The 12,289-nt window shown below is 51.0% G+C and overlaps 1 protein-coding gene and 1 long non-coding RNA gene across 4 annotated transcripts in view; one reads left to right on the top strand and one right to left on the bottom strand.

Moving 5' to 3' along the window:
* Positions 1-12,289, bottom strand: part of TMOD1 (tropomodulin 1) — an 81,200-nt gene that overhangs the window by 24,107 nt on the left and 44,804 nt on the right. Inside the window, exons 4-6 of the mRNA XM_038552903.1 lie at positions 11,283-11,397; positions 2,510-2,604; positions 1,242-1,372 (exon numbers count right to left, since the gene is read on the bottom strand). Coding sequence (XP_038408831.1) covers positions 1,242-1,372; positions 2,510-2,604; positions 11,283-11,397 — 341 coding nt within the window. The remainder of the gene's footprint in view (positions 1-1,241; positions 1,373-2,509; positions 2,605-11,282; positions 11,398-12,289) is intronic.
* LOC106559495 overlaps positions 1-12,289 on the top strand; it is a 32,458-nt gene that overhangs the window by 17,056 nt on the left and 3,113 nt on the right. Inside the window, exons 3-7 of one of the 3 annotated variants that reach the window (XR_005367028.1) lie at positions 4,482-4,750; positions 5,801-5,901; positions 6,602-6,705; positions 10,133-10,277; positions 10,958-11,081. This is a non-coding gene — a long non-coding RNA (uncharacterized LOC106559495). Of the gene's footprint in view, positions 1-4,481; positions 4,751-5,060; positions 5,510-5,800; positions 5,902-6,487; positions 6,706-8,668; positions 10,278-10,957; positions 11,082-12,289 lie in introns of those variants that run through there. The other 2 variants (XR_005367027.1, XR_005367029.1) reach the window with 2 other exon arrangements.

The raw sequence follows: 12,289 nt of genomic DNA, 5'->3' as shown, positions 1-12,289 counted from the left end.
GCCTGGGCACTGCACGGGATGATCTCTGGGAGACATCTGTCCCAGCGGGGCTCAGATGTGCTGCACATCAGAGACTCCCAGGGAACTTTTATCAAATGCTGAGGCGTGGGTCTGAACCAGACCAATGAAATCAGAATCTCAGGGGAGAGGGTGTTGGCATAGATTTCTTAACCTTCCCAGGTGAAAACCAGTGAACTAGTCCAACTTTCTTATGTGCAGAGGCCTGGAGAGGGACGAGCCTGTGGCCCCACAGTGAAGGCGCACAGCCACGGCCAGGTTCCACGGCCCTGGACCGCTCCGAGCCAGTGTTCACTGCCAGGGTGCACAGTTCTGAACTGTGCCAGGGCCTCCCACTGGGCACACGGCAGACAATGGAGGCACCCGAGAGAAAACCTGGCTGTGTTTTCACGGATCTCTCATTTCAGAGCATCATGTTAGCTCCCTGTGGGAGCAGAGCCTGGGGAGGCCAGGTGGAGGAGAACACTGCAGGCGCGGGTTTCCAATCAGATTGTGCCATGGGGCTGGCAGCCACTTAAAAGAAAGTGGAGAAGAAAGGAAAGAGGAGCTGGGGAGTGGGGGGCCCCCTTCTTGTCTTACCCCGCACCCTCCCAGAACTAATCCTGCTGGCCTCTGAGCTGAGCAGGTGGGCAGGCAGCTGGTCCTGCTTCTGAATTCCTCCTGCAGCCTGTCCAGGGTAGGACTGCTTGTTCATCTGACCCTCCCCTGCCCTTGGTGGTCACACAGGACACATCCGACACATATGGGTCACAGCTCCCTGCCAGGGCTGCAGAATGAGTCTGACTATAGGTATGATAGAGCACTGATGGTTCAAGGGGTAGGGCCCTCCCAGGGCTGGGTTACCCCACATGCCTGCTGGGCACAGGCTTTTTCCAGCCTTGAGATCCCCTGCAGTCAGGTGTGTCTGACTTATGATTCTAGCTCAGAGAAGCTCACAGTGTTTTAAATAACAAGGCAGGTTTCCAGAATTGAAGCTGTGCTGGCCCATGGTGAACACCTGGGCTTGATGTCATTCCTCCAAAAGAAACCAAGGCTATAGGGTGTGTTTGTTTACACTGCCCAGGCCTTTTGGAGGTTTTGCTCCTTTCCTGACCCAGAAGCACCCAGAACCCAAATAGGACCCTGTTCTCGCCATATGGCCAAGCCTGGGCGCCAGGCATCCGGGTGACACAGACATGGCTCCTCCACCCACCCCACGTGAAGTGAAATAAAAAGGACTTTACCCGGATATTGTTGAGGTTAACCTCCTCAAGTTTTGGGTCATTGTTCTTTATCCGCTCCAGGGTTTCCTCTACGTCTGTGGAGTTAGGCTCTTCATCGGGCACAGGCTTGTATTGTGTAGGTTTGATCACACCTACAGTGATGTGCAAAAGAGAGATGGCTCACAGAAACATGGGGACCTTTCCCTCCACACAAGAATGCTCTAGAAGGAAGGGGCGGCAGGGTTCAGGGACAAGAGAGGCTGCATTCCTCAGGGAGGGGGGCGTCCAGGAGGAGCTGTGCCCCAGGAGAAGCGCTGACTGCACCCCACCTGGGCTCTTCCTTTGCCATCCTGCAAGCACTGGGTGAATGACTTACACCTTCTGAACCTCTGTATCCTCATTTGTAAAGTGTGGACAGTCATTCTACCTCAGTGGGCTCGTGTGAGGATAAAATGAAGCCTGAACGTGAAAGAAACTTATAAACTTTCCAGAGAGAGTCGGGTCATTATTCTTCTGGCACCCTTCTGGAACTAAGGCCAACCTGCCAGCTTGGAATAATGCAGTGGAACAATTTAAAACAATGCAACACTGGCACGGGAAAGGACAAGGGGACTCATGGAACAAAAGAGGCACCAGGAGACAGACCCGTGTGGATGTGTCGAAATTCCTGATCATGATGGAGTGCCGAGCCAGCGGGCGAAAAGATGCACTTTGCAAAGAACAGTATTGTCACAGTGGGATAGCCAGTGAAAAAATGACCGTTCACTCTCATCTCACAGCACATACAAACACGGGCTCCAGGTGGAGGGAGAAGTTGCATACAAGAAGCAAACCTCTAAATTTTTAGAAGAAAATACAGGAGGATATATTTTTTATCGCCTTAGGATGGAGAAGTCCTGCATAAATAAGACATAAATCCCGGCAAAGGGAAAGGAAAAGATAGATTTGGCTACATAAAAATTTAAAACTTCTGCGGGGCACCTGGGTGGCTCAGCGGCTGAGCATCTGCCTTTGGCTCAGGTCGGGATCCTGGGGTCCTGGGAGCAAGTCCCGCATCGGGCTCCCTGCAGGGGAGACTGCTTCTCCTTCTGTCTATGTTTCTGCCTCTGTCTCTGTGTCTCTCATGAATAAATAAATAAAATCTTTAAAAAATTTTCTTTTAAATGATCCAGAGAGCATGAGTGAGTAGAAGCAGCACGGGAAGCACAGGGATGCCTTCACTTCCAAAGCATTCCTCGCTGGGGGCAGGGGTGGGGGGCCACCACTGGGGATCAGGGCCGTGTACTCACTGTTGAGTCCCTCCTTGTTCACAATGGAGCTGCTGCCCAAGGCCTGGTAGTACTGCTGGTTGCTCATGAGCGTGTGCATGCCCAGGATAGCTGCGGGGACAGGGGAAGGGCCTGTGACTCGTCTCACTCCGAAGAAGAGCCTCCTGAGCACGGACATTCGACACCCCAGGAATTTTTGCTCATGGAAATGGCAAGAAACACTCACACAATTCTAAATTTTATTTGATTTTTACTCTTGACTCTATTTATGTGAATGTCAAATCTCCAGCCCAGCTGAGACTTCTCTAATCCCAGCCTCAGACTCCTAGGTGTCCCCCAGTGTCCCCACTGGTGACATCCAGCCCAACTTGGCCAAAAGAAAACTCATCCTTCCCAGCAAGAGCCCCTTCCTTTGGATCACTTTCCATCTTGTCATCCTGCCTGTCCCCTCAGAATGGAATCTCAGTCACATGGCACCCCCTAGGTCCCCTTCCTCCTAAATGCTCTCATCCATTCCAGCTCCCACTTCATCACCTCTATCCTGGTTGAGGCCCTACCATTTCGTGGCTCTATTATCACAGCTGTGTAATTACTGCTGTGCTGGCCCTGGTCTCTTCCTACCGTCCCCCCACCAGCATTCAGCACAGAGCAGCCAGAAAGATCTTTCTGGAAATGCAGATTTGACCACATCACTCCCGTGCTCAGTCAGGCTTTCATCCATTCGTTTGTTCAACATTTATTGAGTGCCCACATTATATGCCTGGCTCTGGGTGGAGTGGTGGTGGAGGGAGTAGGAGAATCGGGGGGAGTGGGGCTGTGGGTCGGAGGCAGCAGGGAACAACAGAGTCTGTTGGGGGAGAGATACTAGGCAGGTACCCACACAATTGAAAACACAAGCACAGAATATTGGGTTATACAGGAAAAGTTCATTGTGTTCTGGGAGAAGAGAACAGAACTTGGGATGGGACAGATGAGTAGTGTTGGCCAAGTCAAGGGAAGGGATCCCAGTAGAACATTCTGGATAGGCAGATGGAAGGGTGGGTGGGAAAGCCCTCAAGCCCAGGGGTGGAAGCCTAGGGGGGAAGAGGAAACAAGATGGACAGAGCTGAGCTGGACATGTGGTGAACCGTAACACACCCCGACTCACTGAGCGCTTGCTCCAGGCCAGAGAATATGCTGTACATCAGTGATGCTCCGTTTGGCTGCACGCTGGAATCACTGGGGAAATCTTTTCAAACTTCTCATGCCCAGGCCTACCCCAGACCAATTAAACCACAGTCTCTAGGTGTAGGGCCAGCCATCTGACTTTTTCAAAGCTCCCTAGGTAGTTTGGGTGTGCAGCGAAGCTTGAAAACTGTCTGACACCATCCCCCCTGAATCCTCACAACCACCTTTGGAGTAGATTTAATTCAAACGGGCAAATTCAGATCTTGCAGTATCTCCTAGGTTGACATAAGGAGTTTGTACATCTTTCCCTAGGTGTGGCCTGGAAGCCACTGGAGGCCTTAGCAGGGACAGAGATGGCCTGACTCAAATTCTGGGAGTGTTACTCTGGCTGTGTGTGGAGAATGGACTACAGAGGGAAAGAAGGACATGGGGACCATGAGGCTTTGCAGCCACCTGCGGAGGAGGAGGCTAGCTTGTGACCCCAGAGCCTGGCTTCACCAGCCTTCCCTGAGGCGACTGCCTCCATGGCCTTGTCCCACACCCACATCCCTTCTGCTCCTGTGACACAAATGATCACACTCCTTAGACTCTCCTGCTTCTTCTGCCAACACTGTCCCCTCAACTGGTGATTCTCTCCCATTTGCCAAGTGTGCTGCTGAAATGCCCCCAGTAGGGTTGCTAGATTTAGCAAATAAAAACACAGGACACCCAGCTAAGTTGGAATTTCAATAAAGCAACAAACAGTATTTTAGTATAAGTGTGTTCCATTCAGTATTTGGGGATCTACTCATATTAAAAACTTACTCATTGTTTATCTGAAATTCAGATCCAGCTGAGCATCCTGTATTTGACCCAACAACTCTACCTTCCCATCCTTTAAGACTTGGAATAACACTTCCTTCAGAGAGGCTCCTGGATCCCTCGCCGCCCTCTCTAGTTCTCCGAAGGCACCTGGCATCCTTATCATCACAGCACAGAGTCTACATAGTGTTAGAGATAGCTGGGTGCATGTGTGCTTCCTCTCCTGGACTTTGGTTTCCAGAGGTCGGGGAGGAATATTATCTCTCTTCTTCCTCCTCCAGAATACAGTATTTGGTAAATATTTGCTGATGGACTTCTTTTTTTCTTTTGTAATTCCCCTGGCCATTTCATTAGACATGGTTTCTAGTGAGGGGGACAACATGAGAGCCCTCGGTGATGAGTCAGGAGACCCAAGTTCCAGTCCTGACTGCACTCCTGATTCCGGGTGACCACACCCACCCCTCTCTGGGCTTCAGCCTCCTCTGTGCAATGAGGCAGGTAAGACAAGACCATTGGTTCTCTCGCCCAGCTGCACATACAAATCCCCCAGGAGCTTCAAGACACTCTTGGTGCTCCTCCTGGGCCAGCTGATCTGAATTCTGCAGATATATTTTTAATCTCCTTGCATGCTTTTGATGCTCAGTGGGGGCTGAGAACCACAGAATGAGACGATCTCAAAGCCCTTCTGTTTCTCACATTCTAGGAGTCTTCTCTGCTAAAATTAGACTCTCCTGCTCATCACTGAGGAGAACTGATAGAGAGAGAGGCAACTACATTTTTTAGAGCTCTCTGGGCTTTAATTTAGGCTGCTTCTCTGTGGGCAGTGGGGGCCAAGGTCTGAGTCAGCAGGGGGGTGGGGGCTGGCTCACTTGAAGCCCCCTTCTGCAGCTGGCTTTTTTGGCTTCTGCACGGGTGCAGGGGCGGGTGCTCATGGTGGTTCTGGGCTGCTGCTGGGACCCCAATTTGGAAGAAGAGTTTGGAAAGGTTGCTAAGAATCGTAGGAAAAAATGTAATCTCCTATGGCTGGCTGGTCTTGCTGACAAGGATAGAGAGGTAGGAGATGGCAAATGCATTTTGTGCTTGATGTCAGCTTCCTGTAATGGTCCACAAAGGGGGGCAGGAAGCTTACAAGGAAGTGCCAGAGGCCAGAGGAAAGAGACCAGGGCTCCAGGCTGCCCCTTGGCACCAATCTGCAGGGCAACCTTGTCCAGGGCCCTTCTACTTTTTGGACCTCAGTCTTCTCACCTAGAAAGGGGAGTATGTGTGAAAGCTAATCTCTTCCCCTCACATAGGACTTAATAGTCACACAGCATCTCATCTTTTTATCCGGTCTGATTTTTACAGCAAGCACCAGAGCAGGTGCTGTTGACACCCGCTTTTCCAGCAGGCTCCAGAGGGAAATGGTTTGTCAAAGCCTATCAGTGAGGACCCTCCTGGCTTCCTGAGTAAGTAGTCCTACCCACTCCTCCACAAATGAGGTCATCCGTAGTTCCAAAGCTCTAAAATGTTCCCTCCATATCAGAATTCTAAAGACAGACAATGTGGATTCTGGAAGGCAGTATATATGTCAATAGCAGTCCTCAGAAGATAAAAGAGAAGATTTTGCAGTTCAGAGGAAGTTAGGATTCAAGGAAGGAAGGGAGGAAAAAAGGAAGGAAGGGGGAGGGAGGGAAGGAAGGAAGGAACAGGGAGGGAGGGACAGAGGGAGTGAAGGAAGGAGGGAGGAGAGGGGAACAGAGGGAAGGATCCAAGGAAGAGAGGGAAGGGGGGTAGTGGGGAGAAGAGAAGGGGGGGGAGGCACCAAGCAAAGCCTCCATTGCTGAGCAGAACGCTTGGTGGCTCTGCTCCTTCCATCTGCCCTAGGCACCAAATCATCACTCTCCTCTTGCCTAGTTTTGCACACTCCTGTCACTAGAAGTGAATGATGGAGGAAAACAGCACATCAACATTGCCTCCTGCTTCATTCTTTGTAGATATTGGCAAGGCTGAATTTAGCACCGGGGAACATGATTTTTTTTTTTTTTTTTGAAGACCAGATCTTCCTCAAAACTCAAAAAGGACTATTTTTGAACTCTGAAAAAGAACATCGAGTTCTCTTTCCTCTCCTGCCTTGGCAGGCTTCACTCAATTTGTAATTCCACTTAGGATGCAGAGCGATCGCAGCACACATCCTGGGCCTCTCCAGCTGCCAACTGCTTCGCTGGCTCCGGGCAGACAGCAGGAAGGTGTTTCCTGCTTCACAGAAACAGGTGGGAGAAGCGAGCTTTGGGTGCAGGGGACGTGGGTGCAGTCAAACCGCTCCCAGATAAGTCACCTCCTGACCCTTGCAGAATGGGAGGAAAGCCAGTGCCTAAGGACATGCGAGTTCCCCACAAGCTGGGAGTGGGTGGGCTGAGGCTGTCTCTGATAGTCACAGAACTAGGGGTGCCAACTGTCTGTGGGGTGGCCTGGGGACTGGCCCTTCTGAAGGGAGAGCCTCTTTCCCCCCAATTCCTTTTTGGGTCCTGCCTCAGCTGAAGGGCCCCTAAAGGTGAGCCAGGAATTACATCCCTGACTAGGGAGGGGAGGCACTGGTAATGCCAAGCACTTGCAGCTGACTCCCAGTGGCCTCTGAGCTACAATCCAAGGCCACAAGCCAAGAACTTAGCACACTGCCAGGGGCCTGTGCATTCTGCTCATTACCCTGTGGTAACACCTCTCATGTGGAAATCTATGTTTCTGGTCTGTCCTCCTCACCACACCCTGGGTCCGCCAAGGGCAGGGCCAAGATCTGATGCATCCCCGCGTACAGTAGCTCGACATGCACATTGACTCAGTGTGTGAATGAATGCATGCATGATGCACAGACAAGAAAACAAATGAGAGTTCACACAGCTTTGCCTTCCCCGTGCCACACCTAAGTCAGTGTGGCACATCTGCTGGGTGTCCCTCAACATGTTCCTATCATGCCAAATAGCAAGCCACTCACGTCTCCGGCTGTATCCCAGCCTGGGACACGTCTCCCCCATCTCCCCCCAGGTGATCTTCCTCCTTATGGCTCAGCTTCAGCCTCTACCCTCACCCCCTCCCCAACCTCACCACCTAACCAAGCCTCCTTTCTGCACCCTGTCCTTTTTCTATCCGACACTCACTCTCATTTGTCACTTCTTAGTGGCCTAAGTATTTGTTTAACGTCAGCTCTGCAAGGGCAAGAGCCAGCTGTTTTCCTACACTTCTTTCAGCAGGGCTTGTCCAGAGCCCAGCACACAGTGGGAAGACCCTGGATAAATGGCCATTGAGCATGTGACTGAGTGAACAGAAATTAAGTTAATGCAAAGCTCTGCCTGGGAGCCAAGTCTCAAAGACTAGATATGCCCCACAGACCCTATGCCCTCCTCTTCTTACTTTTCTTTCTCTGCTGAGTTATCCACACTCATGGCTCCAGCAACCCCATCCTTGAGAAAAGACCTAACCCCCAGCTTGCCACACCAGTCACTCACACTAGGTCCCCCTCTACCTCCTGTGATGTCTCTGAGAGACCCTGGCAAAGCAGCTCTCCTTGTAGCATCCCCCGCCCCAGCTGTCTTCTGATGCCTCAGGCCAGATTGGCTGACATCCTCCTGACATCTTGGCCTCTGGTCCAGTGCTAGGAACAGCTGTACCTCAGACCCAGTCCCCAGCTCCACCTTAGCCTTTGGCCTTACTTGGAGCCTGCCTCCTACATCCCCCCATCTCCAAACACCACCACCTCTCTGCCTAAACCCTTGCTTTCATCTGGCCTCCCCCAATGCTCCCCTTAGTCCCACTGACCCTAAGGGGTCAATGCCTTCCTGGACACACAGAGACTTTCCTATTGTGGCCTCCCCTCAGCCAGTCCCATGGGACCTGGCTGTGGACCCCCTCTTGCCTGCCCTCTGTCCCCACTGCCCTTCAGAGGAGCCCTAGGATGAAGCTGCCTGGGTTCAAGCCCCATGGGCAAGACATTTAGTGTCACCATGCCTCCTTCCTCCACCCATCACATACGGACAACAGTAAAACTTCCTTCTTAGTATTGTTGTGCTCAACAAACGCAGCAAGGTCCTAGAAGCAATTCCCATAGCGCCTGGGAAATAAGGGGGTAGTCAACAAATCTTCAGTCCCTCCTTCCCCAGAGACCCTGCCACCTTTCAAAGGGCTGATTCACAGTGGCAGGTGCCCAGGGTTAGCCAGTTGACATTTGGTGTTGGCTCACAGCTCCCCCTCTCCTCTCCGGACAACGGAAGGGTACGGTATCATGAGCAGATAATAATGATTAGCCACGCCAACAAAAATAAAGAGAAATAGTTTCAAGAAATCAACACAGAAACTGAGCACGATATTGCAGTTCTATTTTGGCGCAGGGACTGGCGGTTCTGACAGCGGAGTCATTCGATAATCCCTCTGAGCCGCCTAATGAGGGCAGTGACATCACGGAGGGTGATCAGAGGACAAGGCTGGGATTAAAAAGAGCTCCAGGGTGAGTCAGTGCAGAGATGCTGGACAGCGGTGTCACCCACCCGCCTCCCTGCTGCACAGGTTAACTGGAAGTCGGCGGGACCCCCCGATCGGGGAGATGGTTTGCTGGAAATCTAGGAGCCAAGTGAGGACTCTAATAGGTCTTCTGTGCTTTTAATAAAACCTATCTTGAACCACAAAGCAAACCAGGGAAGATCCCCGAGTCCAGCTTTTTGTGTCCATCTGGGTGAAGTACTCACTGCTTCTGGACTTCACAGGGAACATGCAAACCTTTCCCTCTCAGCCCCGACGCCCTGCAGACCACTGCCCTGAGCCCTTTTCCAAATGTTCTGGCTCCTGAGGAACGGCTGTTTGGACTCGGAATCTAGGCATTGGCTCTCCCCACCCTGCGCTCCTTGGGCCGCCGCAACCTGGCTTGGGCACCAGGCCCGCCCCTCGTGCTACGAGGCTTCCCGCTGTCCCTCCCCTCATGTCCCGCTCCACGGGAGAGCCACCCCTTCTCACTCCCCAGCACAAATGCCGCCAGGACCCCCGCACTACGCCCAGGAGAAGCCAGAAGCTGTGAGGAAGCAGAAGACAGCTGCGGGCAGCTGCGGCCTCCAGCGCTGCGGCCTCCCTGGCCTCTGGCCTCACACAGCCGTGGGTCCCCGGCCAGCCCTGACCCCCCATTCTGTCTTCCTAGCTCTTGCATCAGGCTCTGCCTGTCTTGACTTGGTTTTTGGACTCTAGGCCATGTGTGGCTTACTGGCCCCCACGGTGACTAGCTTTGCCCCATTTCTACTCTTCATCTCTCAAAGGCTTCTACACGGGCCACGGCGCTTGCCTCCGGAGCCCCAGGCACCCACTTGAAGGTCATGCTTTCTGCCTGGAGCTTGACAATGCTAACGACACCACAAGGCCTCTGGTGTAGACCTTTCTGCATTACTGAAGACTGTCAAGTCCAACTGGCCCCTCCTGGGTGGCCCACAGGCACCCCAAACTCCAAAGATCCCACAAAGAACTCAGTACTTCCTCTAAAACCGCAACGTCTCCCACTGTTATGGGCTGAATTGTGTCTTCAAAATTCACATGTTGAAGTCCTTACGCCAGCACTTCAGAATTTGTAAATGCCTTTAGAGATAAGGTCTTTAGAGAGGTGAGTAGGTTATAGGAAGGCTGCTAAGTTGGGCCCTAATCCAATCTGCCTGGCATCTTTATAAAAAGATATCAAGAGACACAAAGGCACACCAGGGGACATAACCACTGAGGGACACAGTGAGCTGTGGTCATCTGCAATCCCAGGAGAGATGGCTCAGAAAAAACCAACCTGCCAACATCTTGGACTTCTAGCCTTCAGAACTATGAGAAAGTAAGTTTCTGTTGTTTAAACCATCCAACCTGTGGTATTTTGTATGACAGCCCGAGCAGACTAACATATCCACATTCATTAATGGTACCACCATCCACTTAGTTCCTGGAGTCAGCAATATGGAACCTTCCTGACTCTTCCCCTAACCTCAGTATCATGGCTGGACAGTCACAGCTGATTCTAGGTTTTCTCTCCCCTTCCCACTTGCCTTGAGTCTCTTCTCACCCCATCCACCTCCTGTCACTATCTGGGCTGAGGGGTTAGCAGCTCCCATGTTTGCAGAATGAAAAGACCACACCCTACCCTCCAGGCCAAGGAGCAGTACTACAGTGGGCATGTGGGGTGTTTGCTGCAGCCCGAGCCCAATCCCCGACAGGGCCAGAACTCAGGGCACACAGGGCAGGGACTAGACTGTAGCAGGGAGACAAGGGTGATGAAGAGCTCTGAATATCAGGCCACCTTCTGGAGCTTAAGGGTTATTTGTGAAAATTGTATGGGAACACATTTTGAGATGGATAGTGTTATACAAATATGAGATGAGGGGGCGAGGTCCTCAAAGCCCAGTTCTCTGAGTCTTACAAGGTTGTAAAGTCAGATGACTTTCCTCCAGCACTTCGTGAGCCTCCCAAATCTGAACTGCCCACACCCTCTGTCCCTTCCCCTTTGCTCTCTCTTCCCAGGTGGCTTGGGCAAGATTTGATCCAGTGGCTGGTAGAGGACCTATGCTGGCCCTCCCTGGGATGTTTCCACATCTCTCTGGTATTGGCTCTCATGGCAACAACAGATGGCTCTGTGGAGTGACAGGTTTGGGTGGTTTTATTTCTATTTTCCTCATTTTGGTTTTTGTGAATGGGTTTCTGTCTTAATGTTTGAGATCTCCTCTAGTCCTTTTTAGAAACAGAGAGTGTGTTCATGTTGAAATAAACCATCCAAGACTCCCTGAAGAGGCAGGTCAAACCCTTCTAAAAGACATGCAGAAGCTTCCGGAAAGCCTCTTACCTGCGAATGTCACAGAGTTCTGCATCTGAGGCATTTGCCAACGCCTCCTCCAGCTCTGGCTCCAGAGTCACACTTTCCAGCACGGGATCCATTGGCTTCTGCTTGGGGACCCAGACTTTTCCTGCAAGACACAAGTGCCCGTTACAGGGCATGCAGCTACACTGGCAGTCTCTGGTGACGGCCCCAGGTGGACTGTCCCAGATCCCTATGGGTCTCTCGGTGCTGAGCTCAGTCACTTCAGGTTTCTCCCTCTGGGGACCCAGTGCCAAAACTCCCCCAAAGAACAAGAATCAGAGATCTCCAACAGAGCACCTCTCACATTTGAAAAGAAGGACTTTAAAACTTGGTCAAACTAGACCGCTCACTATAGAAAACACTGGTCATTAATGAAAATGACCTGTAAGTAGCCAAGAGCTACAAAAGAAAAATGTAATTGAATGTCAGGCTCTGGGATACCCTCACCAAGGGTTTGGATAGGAGAGAAAAATTTAGAAACATTTCTAAACAAAATAAACAAAACATATTCAGATTATTAAAAGAATAGGGAGCAAAAATGTATCATTGTCTCATGAGACATGATATTTTTAAAGTGTCAGACTCATGACTGGACAAGGGAGCAAAGAAGCACACAAGGATGATCATTGCACTGACCACCAACAGGCAGTTGTTGAAGAAATTATGGGACATCGATATGATAGAGATCCCACAGTTATCATAAAGGATGATGGAGATATCTGCTTATGAAGAAGGATATGCCCAAGACATAATGTGTGAAAAAGCAAGTCTGTAAAATGGAACAATTTAATTCCATGGATGAAAATTGCATACATGCCTGCATGTATCCTTTCATTTAGGCACCAGGTATTTACTGAGAGCTTCCTAAGTACCAGACACCTTTCTAGGAATGAGGGGAACAGCACAGAACAATTTATAATTTAGTGAAAGAGATAGACAGTAAATAAGCATGCAAAGATGTCACATGGTATTAAGCATGGCCGAGGAAAATAAAGCAG

Source organism: Canis lupus, chromosome 11, assembly GCF_011100685.1.
Source record: "Canis lupus familiaris isolate Mischka breed German Shepherd chromosome 11, alternate assembly UU_Cfam_GSD_1.0, whole genome shotgun sequence".
Taxonomy (NCBI): domain Eukaryota; kingdom Metazoa; phylum Chordata; class Mammalia; order Carnivora; family Canidae; genus Canis; species Canis lupus.
This window is presented reverse-complemented; position numbering and strand designations above follow the sequence as displayed.